The 13,857-nt window shown below is 39.8% G+C and overlaps 1 protein-coding gene across 1 annotated transcript in view; it reads left to right on the top strand.

Moving 5' to 3' along the window:
- Unc13c (unc-13 homolog C) overlaps positions 1 to 13,857 on the top strand; it is a 443,880-nt gene that overhangs the window by 282,381 nt on the left and 147,642 nt on the right. The window contains exons 17-18 of the mRNA XM_032910033.1: positions 125 to 258; positions 8,268 to 8,353. Of these exons, the coding sequence (XP_032765924.1) occupies positions 125 to 258; positions 8,268 to 8,353 (220 nt within the window). The remainder of the gene's footprint in view (positions 1 to 124; positions 259 to 8,267; positions 8,354 to 13,857) is intronic.

Raw genomic sequence — 13,857 nt, 5'->3', positions numbered from 1 at the left:
GTTCAGTCTTCACAGGATCTGCACACGTTTTCAGAGTTGTTTTTCTGATCCTCCTGTGGACAGGACAGTACATGCAACTGAAGCCTCTTTGACCTCTTTCGCCTCTTACTTGCCTTGTGAACAGAGCAAGAAGCAGGATGTTCCTCGGGAAGAGCAGGGACCAACCACCAAGAACCTGGACTTCTGGCCACAGCTGATTACCCTGATGGTCACCATCATTGATGAGGATAAGACTGCCTACACCCCTGTTCTCAATCAGTAAGTACGCTGGATGGAGAAGTTGGCAGAGTTCATTCCAACGTTAAAACTGTATTATCTAAATTTACATACTACCTATGTTTTAATGACAGTGAAAGTTTATTTAATTAAGCCATATAAATGCTTTTACTTTTACTGGTAAATATCAATTCAGTGATAATAAGTATCTTTTATTTTTTAATAAGCATCTTTTAATTTAAAATATAAATCATATAATCGTTGGCTGTGAGTTGAATATTTCCCAGGATTTGATCTTTATTTTGTTTAGGCAGAAACTGTCCTGTGTCTTCCTTTTAACCAACTTAACAATGACACAGATGCAGACTTACTGTGGAGATCTGGGGTTATCATTTTTATTGTCCTTTCTGACCAAGATAGCCTGAATTGTAACTTATATTAAGTTCAATTATAATTGCAAATACAAGAAAAAAGCATTCCAGCTTCACCATTTCTGCCTCTTAACTACCCATTTATTAATTTTTTTTTTTATTTTTAAAAGAGTTGTTCAGGCAGGCATGGTGGCTCACAACTTTAATCCCACACTCAGGAGGTAGAGGCAGGAGACTCTCAGTGTGTTTGAGGCCAACTTGGTCTACAAAGGGAGTTCTAGGACAGTCATGCTATTGACCCAGAAACAAACACACTAAAATAGTTATTTAATTTTATTTTATGTGTATGAGAGTTTTGCCTGAATGTATGTGCACCATGTACATGCAGTACCCATGGAGGCCAGAAGAGGGCGTCAGATGCCCTGTAACTGAAGCCACATGGACGGCTAAGGTTCACTGGATGAAGGGCAATTGTTCCTAACTGCTAAGCCATTTCTCCATTCCACTATTTATTTAAATGTTCTTAGCTTACTAAATCCAGCTAGAAATGTGGCTTCATCCTCTAGGGCTTGAGGAAACCACAGTGGACATATTCCTAAAGAACACTGACTGTCCCTCTGCATGCAGCTGTCAACTGCAATAGTTCCTGAGCTAGGGATGGGGCCCCACAGCCATCACAGCAGGAATAGCAGCATCCATACCCAAGTCTTAACCTGTGGTCAACTGCTCCTGACTGTCATATAATGTCTTATCCATACATTATATATGATCATTACAGGTCATCATGTCTTTGATTCTGTTTAAGTGGGGTGCTTGTTTATTTCTCACTTGCATTATGGAGAAAACTATATTAGTCTCTCAGATGCCAACTGATGAGTGATACAACTTCAGCTTGTACACAGACCGCCAGTTACACAGACCATAGTCTGCTGCTGCTTAATGAGCAATTTTTTCCTTGGACATACTCTGCACCTCACAGCAGAACTCCACACTTAATGGGTTCTAATTTTATCTGCTATGACTAATGAATCTGAATTATCAAATTTGGCAGATTACGTTTTCCTGATTCCACCAAGATACTTGTGAGGCAATAAATTGGTTTTGTTAAATTGTTGTGTCTCATAAGACTCCAGGTTTAAAACATTTATATACTGCATTAATTGCTACACATTAAAAAGAGAGGCAGACCGTAATAGAGGGACGGATTGCTTTCTTCATTAAACAGCTCTATTATAAATTATCAATTAAGTTAAACTGAGGCTTCATTGAAAACACAAAACAAGTGTCTTTTACATGGGAGAATTTAATTTGTATGTAGGAATCATTAGACTAGTATAAGAACAGTCACTTAAATATACATATGTATGCACACACACATGCATACACATGAAAGGCTATGAATATTTGATATTTGATAAACCATTTAAGTTTAGATTTAACTTTTAAGTATATACATAATAACTTCTCATGGTAAAATTAGTGTTCTAGTTTCATTTCTATTGCTTTGATAAAATGCCCTGGCAGCTGAGTGAAGAAAGGAGGTTGTTTTTACCTTACAATTCCAGGTTATACCCCTCAATAGCCAAAAAGTCAAGGGGCCTGGAATTTCAAAGAGCCAGTTATATCTTAATCACAGCCAAGACCAGAGAGAAATGAATGTGCTTGCTTGTTGCTTGTTTGTGCTCAACTCAATATGTCTCTAATGTTATTAAACCATCCAGGAGTCCCTGGCTAGGGAATGGCGCTGCACATTCTGGACTGGATCTTCTCATATCAATTAAAACAGTCACTCATAGACTTGCCTCCAGGCCAACCCAATGTGGATGGTCCCTCACTTAGACTCGCTTCCAAAGTGATAATAGGTTGTTTCAGGCTAAATATTAATGCCATCCTCAAGTCAGGAAATGTGTGGAGAATAGATACCTCTTTTTCAGTCCTGTTTTGGAACTATTTCTAATTAGACTATGAATGGTTGGTTTGTCTGCTGGGAGTTCTAAAATCTTAAAATCTGTTTACTCCTGAGGACATAGAAACTTCTTCTGCAATCTAGTTTATTGCCATTAGTTTTATTATCATCCTATGTTTACCTGAAGACCAAAACAAGCAAAAATAAAAATAATTTCAATTCACTCTCTGTGATAACTATTTTCCAAATAATTAAAAATTAATAGTTAATATTTTCCTTTATGTCTTATTTATGGTTAGAATTTTATTACCAATGACATCAAATATTCGTTGACTGCTTATGGTGATCAAGTGAGTCTATGAAACATTTAGGTATGAAAGCTCACTTAACCCTCACAGTGGCCCTGCACAGCTCATGTGTTACATTGTTGCTACGACTCCCCCTGGACAGATGAGGCCATGAGTTGAAAGAAACCAATAATTACTCTACTGGGTAAATTAGTTAAGCAGCAGAGGAAAAATCAAATCTCTGCCTTTAGGATCATGCTGAGATTTAGCCACAGGATTTTCCTGCTATTGTTTGATAAAGAAAATAGCCAGAATATGTTAAAGTGCAAATGTATAGATTTCATCACTATCCCAAATTAAAAAGAGAGATAATCAACTGCAGAATGTGTTGGAAGAAAAAGTTCTGTTTTTAAAGTATCATTCCTCGGTTCTGGAAATGCATGGTGAATTCAACATATAAAATTTGGTGCCAAAACAAGGTAATATATTTTCAAAGTCTATAAAGGAAACAATTCAAAGAGAAGTACAATGGGCATCGTGATTGCTTTATGACTTGGGGAAAATTTGAAATTGAGGCGGGGATATGGCTCAGTGGTTAGGAGTGTTCACCACTCCTCTAAAGCACCCAAGTTAGGTTCCCAGCATCCATGTTTGGAAGTTCATACCCACCTGTAACTCCAGAGTTGATGCCACCTTCAGGCCTCATGGGGCACTGCATTCATGTGTGGCTATCCACACAGTGACAGCATATACACATAATTAAAAATAATAAAAACAAGTCTTTAATACTAAACATTGAAACTGCCAGGCAATGGTGGTGCTTGCCTTTAATCCAGCACTGGGAAAGCAGAGACAGGCAGATCTCTGAGTTCGAGGCTGACTTGGTCTAAAGAGTAAGTTCCAGGACAGGCAGCACTACATAGAGAAACCCTGTCATGGAAAAAAAATGAAAATTAAATAATTTTAATCAAGAAACTAAAGCCATTGACAAAATCCCCTAGGGAAAGTGGAATGGATCTTCCTGGGAAGATGGTTCTCATTTTTCATTTATTTGATTTTTGCTCATAATTATGCATTTCTCCTTTCTTTCCAAGATAGAAAAAAATAAGCAACAAATTCAATCTTGGAAACTGTAAGCTTCCATTTATCTCAGGCTACACTTTTATTGTTTTATTCAAATATATTCAAGAAAATTCACACGTACAAAGGTGCCAGTGCCTTGTGATAGAGATGCTAGTAGCCGAAGCAGAGGGAGGATTGCCTCTTCTGCTCTTCCAAGTTCTCCTGTGGGGTCCCTGCAGGAGGACAGATTAACAAGACCCAAGCACAGACATGTAGTTAGCTTATCTTACCTTGGGTGTGGAAGCATTCCAAGAAAAGGGCAATGCAGGGCGAGACCTGGGCGTCTCCATGGTAGAGATGAGGAGCAGAGCGTGATGGTGGATGTCACTGAGCAGCCTCAGCAAAATGAAAGCCGGGTGACTGAGAGAGAAAGAAAGCAAGACTTCCTCCTGGCTTATGTGTCTCCTATGAATAGCCCTTCTCTCTGAGCATAGCAATGGCACTAATTACATGTCACACAAAGGTCTTCAACCTCTTCCCAGAGCAGAGAAAGTCCTCCTTTCCTGTGACATTTCTCAAATTACTTTGACTTAAAATATTTGATTTAAGGGTGAGGGAGCTCTGCGGTTTGGAACCCTTACTGCTCTTCTAGAGGACCCAGGTTCGGTTCTCAGCAGTATTTCTGGTGTCTCACAACTGCCTGTAACTCAGCTGCAGAGGTTCAACACCCCTTTCAGTCTCCACAGATTCTCTCACACACAGAACACACACACACACACACACACACACACACACACACACACGCATTTGAAAAACAGTCAATATTGCAAGGTGTCATATTTGGGTATAGCATGGCCCAGGTCTGAAAGGACTGTTTTTATAATTCTAAACAAAACTTGTGAAAGAAAAGGTGTTGCTCCCAATAGTTCTGAAGACTGAGGGTAATATCAGAAAACAACTCACGATAAGTTAAAGCCTGTGCTGAGAAGAAATCATGGAATCACACATTTAAAACATTACCACCACCTGCACTTCCATCTTTTCTCCTTAATATCTGAATTTTATTCCACTGTGTCACGTAATGTGAGGGTGGCAGAACCAGTAGACAGGAGTCCAGGGTGCACAGCAGAGACAGGTGCAGTGCGGGAGCTCAGGTGTTTGCCCTGTGCAAAGCCCTTTAGAGAGAACTGGAGGGGGCTATGATAGCATGCTTACAGTTTGTTACAGCTTGTGGTCTGAGACCGTGTATCTCACCACCATTTTAGTTAAACCTCTTGGAATGTTGATACAGTATACATTTCTTTTGCTGTGCTGTCTAGTTTTTTCCAGGAGGTTTTTCTTTTTTAAGATATATTGTATCTTTAATTTGGGGTGGGGGAGGGGAAGATACACATGTGAGTACAGCACCCACAGAAGCCAGAAGAGGACTAACATTCTCTGGAGCTGGAGTTAACCAGTGGTGGTTGGTGAGCTGATGGGAGCTGAACTCTGATCTCCGTTAAGAGAAATGCTTGCTCTTAACCGTTGGTTGAGCCACCTCTCAAGTCTTGAGTGGCTTAGTTGTTTGTTTTTTTCTAGGTTTGTTTTCTTTTTAAGTTATTTGCTTATCAGCCTCCTCTTTCTCTAACCTTCTACTCAGAATGCTTACTATTAACATTGCCAGTTTATTTATTATATAGATTGTGTGTGTTTTTCCAGCGTAGCTCTTTTTTAGTTGATGATTTCATTTGTATTAGCGTTTTGCAGATTTAAGATTCGACAGGACCCATAAGCTCCCTGAAGTCGATTTTTTAAAGACTGGAATTGAGCCTTGACAGGGAAAACTGTGGGAAGTCACAATTGATTTCTAGAGTCTGCAATTTTGAAGTTTTCTGATTCACGCTTCCAGATTTAAGGCAGTATCTCTGACATCACGTGTGAGATCTTTCCTATGAGTTCTGCAGCCTCCACCTGCTACACATAGCTTCTTCCTTCTCGCACAGGCACAGTCCATCTTTCTTTCCTGTTAGGCTATGAATGGCCATACCACAGTGGTCTGTATCCTAAGCTCTTGTTCACTAATTTACCCTTATGGCTGCAGTGTGCCTATCTTAATTGTAATTGTGTTTCTACACACCATATCCTCACAGCAGAAAACAGAAAGACCCTTGGGGGGGTCTTCTCAATATTTTGTATTTTCACTGCATGGATATTATGTAGTATGGATATTATGTAGTATGGATATTATATAGTATGGATATTATGTAGTATGGATATTATGTAGTATGGATATTATGTAGTATGGATATTATGTAGTATGGATATTATGTAGTATGGATATTATGTAGTATGGATATTATGTAGTATGCCTAGATGTACACCTAGGTGTTTAGCACTCCTTGGTGTTATTGTAAACGATGCTGTTATTCTAATTTAGATTTTTTAATGGTTTGTTGCTAGTATACACAAATACACAGATTTATGATCTGGGAGCTTTCTTATAATAGCTGCTTATAGTAATTGGCTAGGCTCTTTCAATGAGGAAAGTTTGGCTTGTTTTAATTTTTCTAAGGTGTTGTTTCTTCTTTGTTTTGAGACAGATTCTGAACTATATTAGCCCAGGCTGAACTAAACTTGCAGTCTTCCTTCCTCAGCCTTCCCAGGACCTCACCCAGTGCCGAGGGGTTTGTTGGTAGCGTGTTGAGCGTTCTGTATGCAAAGTGTCATGGCATCTACAAATGCAGCCTTCCCCCCTCCCTGCCAGTTTTCCTTCTTTCCCCTGCTTCTTTTGCAGAATTTCAGAACTTCAGTGATGTTTAGTAGGAAAACTGAGAATACCTATCATTGCCTTTTAGTTTTCAGGAAGTATTTACTATACACAAATGGATGCTGGAGTTTGCCACATATGTCCCCTTGCATCTGGAGCAGTAACCACACATTTTCCCTATTCAGTCCATTGATTTGTAAATTACATTGTTCAGTTCATGAATGCTGAACTAACCTTGCACTTTGCCAATGAGCCTTTATGATTATAATCTCCATTGTCTCGTATGTATTCTAGGGTTGTATTTGATGGGTGCTGGATGATACATGGTTAGGAGCACTTGCTACTCTTGCAGAGGACCTGAGTTTGATTCCAACATCCACCTCAAGTGGCTTACAACTGCAGTAGCCCGGCTCCAGGGAAATGTAGCATCTTCTTCTGGCCTCTGTAGCACCTGCATATACGTGCGCGCACGCACGCACACACACACACACACACACACACACACACACACACACACACACATACACACATATACATAATGAAAATAAATCTTCAAAAGGCATTGAATTTAGGGTTTTACTGGAGATGCTTGAAGTAATGTATATAAAATATATTTAATGCATAATGTTATTTTTGTCTTTTTGTTCATGCACTAGGACATGATATGTCCTTACTTTAGTTCTGATTCAAAAAATTAGGTTTAATTAAATATAATTACCTTTTTTCTCCCCCATGAGCCCAAAACATTCATTATATCATTTATAATTTTACTTTTGCTTGCTTGCAACATGAAAATTAGTATAACACAGACTAAATGGTATCAGCACCCATATACAAATAAAACCTCTTAAATAATTTGTCTATCATTATTTTTATATTTATAAAATATATTGAAGGCTGAGTACTAGTTTATATATGTATGTGTATGTGGTTATTAATTTTTTTCATTATAAGAGTTCCATTCTAAGTTTAAGGTTTGGTAAATAAGCCTGTAAATATATGTTTTAAAATATAGTGGATATTATGAAAAAAATCTAACGTGTTTTTTAGTCAGGGGTATCAATGAAGTATATACTATTCTTTGTGGAAAGTGTAATTAGAGTAAGTGCACGTGTGCTGTTTTATCATCCTGGGTAGGTAACGCTCCTTAGCTTCAACAGAATTAATTTACAGAATTAATCTTTCTACATTTGGATTAGAAAACATAAATCTCTGTGCTTTGGTATATCATGTGCATCACGTGTGTGTGTGTGTGTGTGTGTGTGTGTGTGTGTGTGTGTGTGTGTGTGTATAGTGGATCTTTCTGGTGTTATGTGGTATCTGTCGTTTGGGTTGACTTGACCTACCCTCAAGATGACTACACAGAAGACATTATTTGGTAAGACAGATGGAGTCGTTCTGACCCAAACACTTCACAAGGACATCCTAGGGATCTCTGGGCTCTGCTACTTTGGAGCCTATACAATGTTTATTTTCCCCCACCTCCTATTAGTTTCCAGCTTATACATTGACATGTAGCCCAACCCCAAGCTTATTAAAGTCAGCAGAAATGAATTGTATAAATGAAGGTATACATGAGTGTGCGTGGGCCGTGTAATAGCAGCTGTGGTTATGAGACATTTTGGATTTTCAGGGATGCCATTATTTTTGATTGCCTGACAAGATGTGTTTTGTTCTAGGTTTCCGCAAGAACTAAACATGGGGAAGATAAGTGCAGAAATCATGTGGTCTCTCTTTGCTCTCGATATGAAATATGCTCTAGAGGGTAAGTCCAAACCCTTACCTATATTTTCTAAAATATGTGTAAAAATTAACATAGTAAAACCTGGATTATTGTGTTTAGCTCAGTTCTAATGCGTATTTACTATGTGGTCAAAGATGAGGATCACAAAGTCAAAGTTCTGAAGAACACGTTCTTTTACCAACCAGCCCAAGTTGCAATGTCAGTGTGAGGTGGTAAAAAAAAAAAAAAAAAAAAAAAAAAAATACTAGCCACAATCCTTTCTTGCAGCAAGACTGTGGAAGGGAATTACAAGCACTACTGTGGGTAGAGAGTTGCTGTATCCGGGCAGAGCTGATAGCAAGTGTCTGGAGACATTTCTAAATCAAACCTGACACAAAGACACCACAACCTGCAAAGAGCTGTCAGTAAAGGAACGTTTCGTTGACAAAGACCTGAATAAGAAATAGGACCAAAAAATCTTCAAGTAAAGAACAAAACGAAATAGAGTCAATACATGGCGCATTTGAGAAAAGAAAAATCAGTGCATAGCAAGAAGTGAGTTTTGAGACACTGGCGGCGAGGGTAGGGGGCTAGGGGTGAGTTTACAGGGCCCAATGGGACCCTCAAGGAACACCCGGTCTACTAGCAACTAAAATTTCCCAGGCAGCATCTGTTTCCGTGGGCCCATTTCCTTACTCTCCAGCCATCCTTGAGCTCCCTTGGGACATCTAAAAGGTTACAAAGTCAGCAGTAGAATTCTCAGTCTGACTCCTACCCCAACCCCTGATCCAAACCTGCTTCTTCTCCATGCTTCCTGTTGTAGCTCTTGGCACAACATTCATACCTAAGCCGACAGAGTTAGGTCAGCATTAATTCCTTCATGTCCTCAGCAGTCTCCATCATGGCTGCTCTCATGCCTGAGCTTCTCATCCCAATATCCATCTCAGATAACCACGCATGATTCTTCTAAAGTTACGTCCTCAGAGAAGACTTCCTCTAACGCAGAAGTATGTCTATATGGTCTATAATGAACTATTGAAATAACTCAATAGCTACTTAAGACCCTCTTAATTCAATGGAACAAGATAAATAGCTGTGAAGGACATGCTCTTCTGTGGCCTTGGGGACATACTGACCATTTTGTTCACCTACCCTTACCTATACAATCAGAGGAGCACATTGTCTCAAAGCATCCAGTAGTGGGGAAAGATGGCTCCCCCCATAGCCCAGAGGAACTAATGTTTTAGATCCATTCCAAGGAACAGACTTCCAGGATGTCCCGATGTTTGCTGTTATAGAGACTTACCAAAATCTGTTGGGTTATTGACTGTATCATAGACCCTTTGTTATTAATTTGATGCACCCTAGAGTTATCTGAGAGGAGAAGCCTCTGTTGAGGAAATTCTACATCAGATTAGCCTACGGGCATGTCTGTGGAAGATTGTCTTGGTCGCATATTGAAGTAGTGGGGGCCCAGCCCACTGTTCCTAGGCCTGTAGTACTGGGCTGTATAAGAAAACCACCTGAGAAGGAGCTTGTCGATGAGCCAGCAAACAAATTTCCTCCATGGTTTCTGCTTCAAGATTTTGCCATGACTTCATCAATAATGGATGGTGATGTAAAAGTATAAGCCAAATACATCATTTCCTCCTTTCAGTTGCCTTTGATAAGAATGTTTTACCACAGCAAAAGAAAGCGAAACTAGAGCAATTGTATTTACTTAAAAAGAAGTGCCAAGCCAGGGGTGTAGTGGACCTCACCTTTAGTCCCACCCAGTACTCGGGAGGCAGAGGCTGGTGGATCTCTGAGTTCCAGGCCAGCCTGGTCTACATAGGGCAGACAGAGCTACATAGTGAGACCCTGTCTCAATAAAACTAAAAAAAAAAAAAAAAAAAAAAAAAGTTTTAGACAAGTAAATATATATCCAAAAATATAAAACTTGAGATTTTAACACCTTTGAAACAGTTAAATTAGAAATGCTACAAGTAAATTCTTTTAGCTTTGATCATAATCTTATTAATTATATGTTCATAGTTTTATACCCAGTACAAAAGTATCCCTAAATTCTGAGATTTTATCATCAAAAAGTAGTCCAAGATCAGTCAATCTACAGTTCATAGCTTTCATAGCTGCCAGGACTCGGTCCCCTGAGCAAGAGGATTGCTAATTTGATTTTGATATAATTTACTTGTCATCTAATCTACCTACTTAAAAGATATAATTCAGCAGTTCTTGCCATTTTGCATTTGTGAGTATTTTCAGGAAGGTATGTGTAGTAACATAGGGGAATAATTTGGATCATGTATCTTGCTATATGACAGAAGCCCTGTCGGACTTTATATTGTAACAGGATTGGATTTGTCATCTTGTATTCAGAAAAAAAAATCCTTAGTTTAAACTAATATATACCAGTTATGTGTAAGAAGTTGTAAATAGGACAACCCTGGACAAAGAACCCTGAAGACAAATCCGGAGTCCTTCACCATTGCCGCTGAGCACTTGGTGGGACATTAAACTAGGAAGGGATGAATGATTTGAGAGTCACGTGGTGCAGAAAGCTTGACCATTTACTTATATACGAGTTTGAGCAATTAGCATAGAAACTCTCTAAACGCTAGCTTCTTTTCTAGGAAATGCTTGGTGACTGTAGGTTAAGGGTTGCTGCAAAGTTAACTGTGTGGGTGTGCGTGTGTACCACATGCATGTAAGGGGTGCCCCAAGAGGCCCATAAAGGGCATCGGAGACCAGCAGCTAGAGTTACAAGTGTCTGTAAGCTGTACAATGTGTGTGCTGGAAACTGACCTCAACTCCCTTGGAAGAGCTGAGCCCCCTCTCCAACCCTAAAGTGAGTCTTTAACATTCCTTGCAAGCTCTCAAGCATGGTGCTATTAGAAGGAGAATATTGCGGTCACCATACAAGGGATAAAGGACTTCACAGAATTTCCGAGGAGTTAGCTGTGGTGGAGGAAGTTACAGATATGTGACAATGTGGCACACATGCTTCCCTTCTTCAATTTCAGTGTGAGTGTCTTCGTGAAACATCTCCATCTCCTTCTTGCATTACATAAGTAACAATGAATATAGAAAATTAAGACTAAGGGTATCTCAAGAATTGAAGGTATATACCTACAGACAGTCCTCAGGCGGGCTCTTTGGCTTGTTGTTATTCTGCCCGTTTGTCTCATAAAACATTGTTAAAATTAATTGGCTGTGGAACACTGCTTCAAGCCACTGACCTAGACAGCCTGTGTTGTTCTTACATAATTTGCCTTGTGGTCAAAGTGTCTGAGGGTGACTGGTGAGCAGCTCAGATGGACTCAGGTCAACAAAACAGAGCTGGCTAGGACCTAAGCACTGGCTGCTTTGGGGAATAACTTTCTGTCCTTACAACATGAGCTCATCAGCTTCTAATTAGAAGATAAAATAACTTTAGCCCTATTTTTGCTCGCTCTGTTTGAGGCGATGTATTTTGTCTTTCTGGTGCACACGAATCACCTTTCAAACTCAGTATGTAAAAAGTGCTATAATTGCTGCAAATATAATACCTGTTGTATGCAGCCTTACTGTCCTAACAGAACACTGGACTTAAGCAATATGAAGGCGGAATAGTTTATCTTGACTCATATTGCAAAGGATTCGGGCTACCATGGTGGGTGAGTGTGATAAAGCAGAATGCTCACATCATGGCTGCCAGTATGCAGAGAGAGAAAATGTCAGAGCTAACTGGCTTTGTCGCCCACATTCAGGGATGGTCTTGCCTACTTCCTTAATCCTCTCTGGGGAAACCCCTCAGGAGCTCAACTAGAGATTTGCTTCTGTGGTCCTTGCCTCTGTATCAATCCAGTCAGCCAAGGTTAAGGTCACAAGAAAACCTGAGGAAGGAAATAGAGATGGAAAACGGTGTTGAGACATTCTGCCTGCTATCCTCATGCTGAAACACAGTTGGTCTGCAGAGTTTTGTCTGGATGTCTCCCGAGATGGCAGTCAGGCCCAGCTTTGATCTGGGGCTCTGTTGCTCTGGGTTTTCCTCAGTTTGGTGCAGTTCATTAAACTTACAAATCCTTACTTTCCACATTTACATACTGACTGAAATCCTACAGAAATATTGAAAACAGTGACAGACTAGCATGGGAGTGAGGGGAAACAGTTAATAAATACTCAAAAAATATTAATCATTGATATCTTTAACCATTATAGTTTGGTAAGCAAGAACTTGAGGGAAATCATGTCAAACATCCAAATGCCTCAATATTCATGTTACTGAAATGTTTAACCAATCAGAAAATCAATGGACACTGTATTTGTCATTGTATTAATTAAACCTGGCTGCCTGGAGATTCTTAAACCCGCATGCTTTCTCTTTGGTGTAACACAGACCCATGTCTTCAAAGTTCTTATTAAGAGCAACTTTTGCAAGATCCAAAGATAGGAGTTAGATGTTAGGGCCCAAGTGTTAAAGGGCCAGATATTGGGGTTCAAATGTTAGGGCCCAGGTGTTAGGGACCAAGCATTAATGGTCAGATATTAAGGGTCCGATGTTAGAGAAGGTCCACAGGACTTAAAGAGGTTTCAAAATACTGATGGAATGAAAGACTGCTTAGGATTCTATAAAATACTGGTTCTTAAAGAGATGGTGGCTGAGCCTCAGGTCATATTAGAAAGTATGTCCATCTCTGAGAACAGCAAGAGTGAGCAAGGGATGTCTGATGTCTCTGCCAAATTTACCGCATTCTCAGATCAGGGCTTAAACTAGGGGCTGAAGAGTTCATAGCCAAAGCCCTATGTCTGATCCTCGGGACTTGGGGGGAAGTCAAGGAAAAGAAATCAGTTTATCTAAGAACTATTTTATTCAGTCAGCCTGGACAGATCACTTACATGCTTAAGACACAGTCAACTTTCACCTGGCTTTAGTCTCCTTGATCAAGGCTGGGTATTTTCATTCTGTGCAGGAACCATGTGGGAATCTCATTAAAGCGAAGTTTCTGGGTGAGTGTGCTATAGCTTGGAGGGACTATCCCTCATCTCTGCATCGTGAGGTACTAGTGAGGGGCTGCATAGCAGTGGTCCTCAAAAATGCAGTTGAAAGTGAAGACTGAGTTTTACCATTGTGTCTTCATCATCAATGGCTGTTGTCCATTCCTTGGGAACCCTTTTAACATTGCAGATTGTTGAGGTTTCTCATACTGGCCTTTTCGGCATCATGCACAGCTGTTGGTATTAATACGGTACACACATCTCCAAGGACAGTCTTCCTTCAGCTTATGAACGGTTGCATAATCAATACTTTGGAGGTACTTACCCCTATCATCTATGTTAATTGATTTTCTAGAAGGAGGCTTCCCTCCAATTACTGTTACCATTATCATCATCTATTGTACAAAATATAGACCTCAGGTCACTTGAAGAACTTAAGGCATTGCTGTTGACCTTGTGACCACAAAGATAATGAAGTCAAAAAAGTCTGGTCTGCCTTTCTCCTACTAACCTTGGAAAGAGTGTCATGAGTTTCCCTTGATTTTCCTCCAGTATTCTTGACCCAGGTCTAC

This window comes from Rattus rattus, chromosome 8 (assembly GCF_011064425.1).
Source record: "Rattus rattus isolate New Zealand chromosome 8, Rrattus_CSIRO_v1, whole genome shotgun sequence".
In the NCBI taxonomy this organism is placed as follows: Eukaryota; Metazoa; Chordata; class Mammalia; order Rodentia; family Muridae; genus Rattus; species Rattus rattus.
This window is presented reverse-complemented; position numbering and strand designations above follow the sequence as displayed.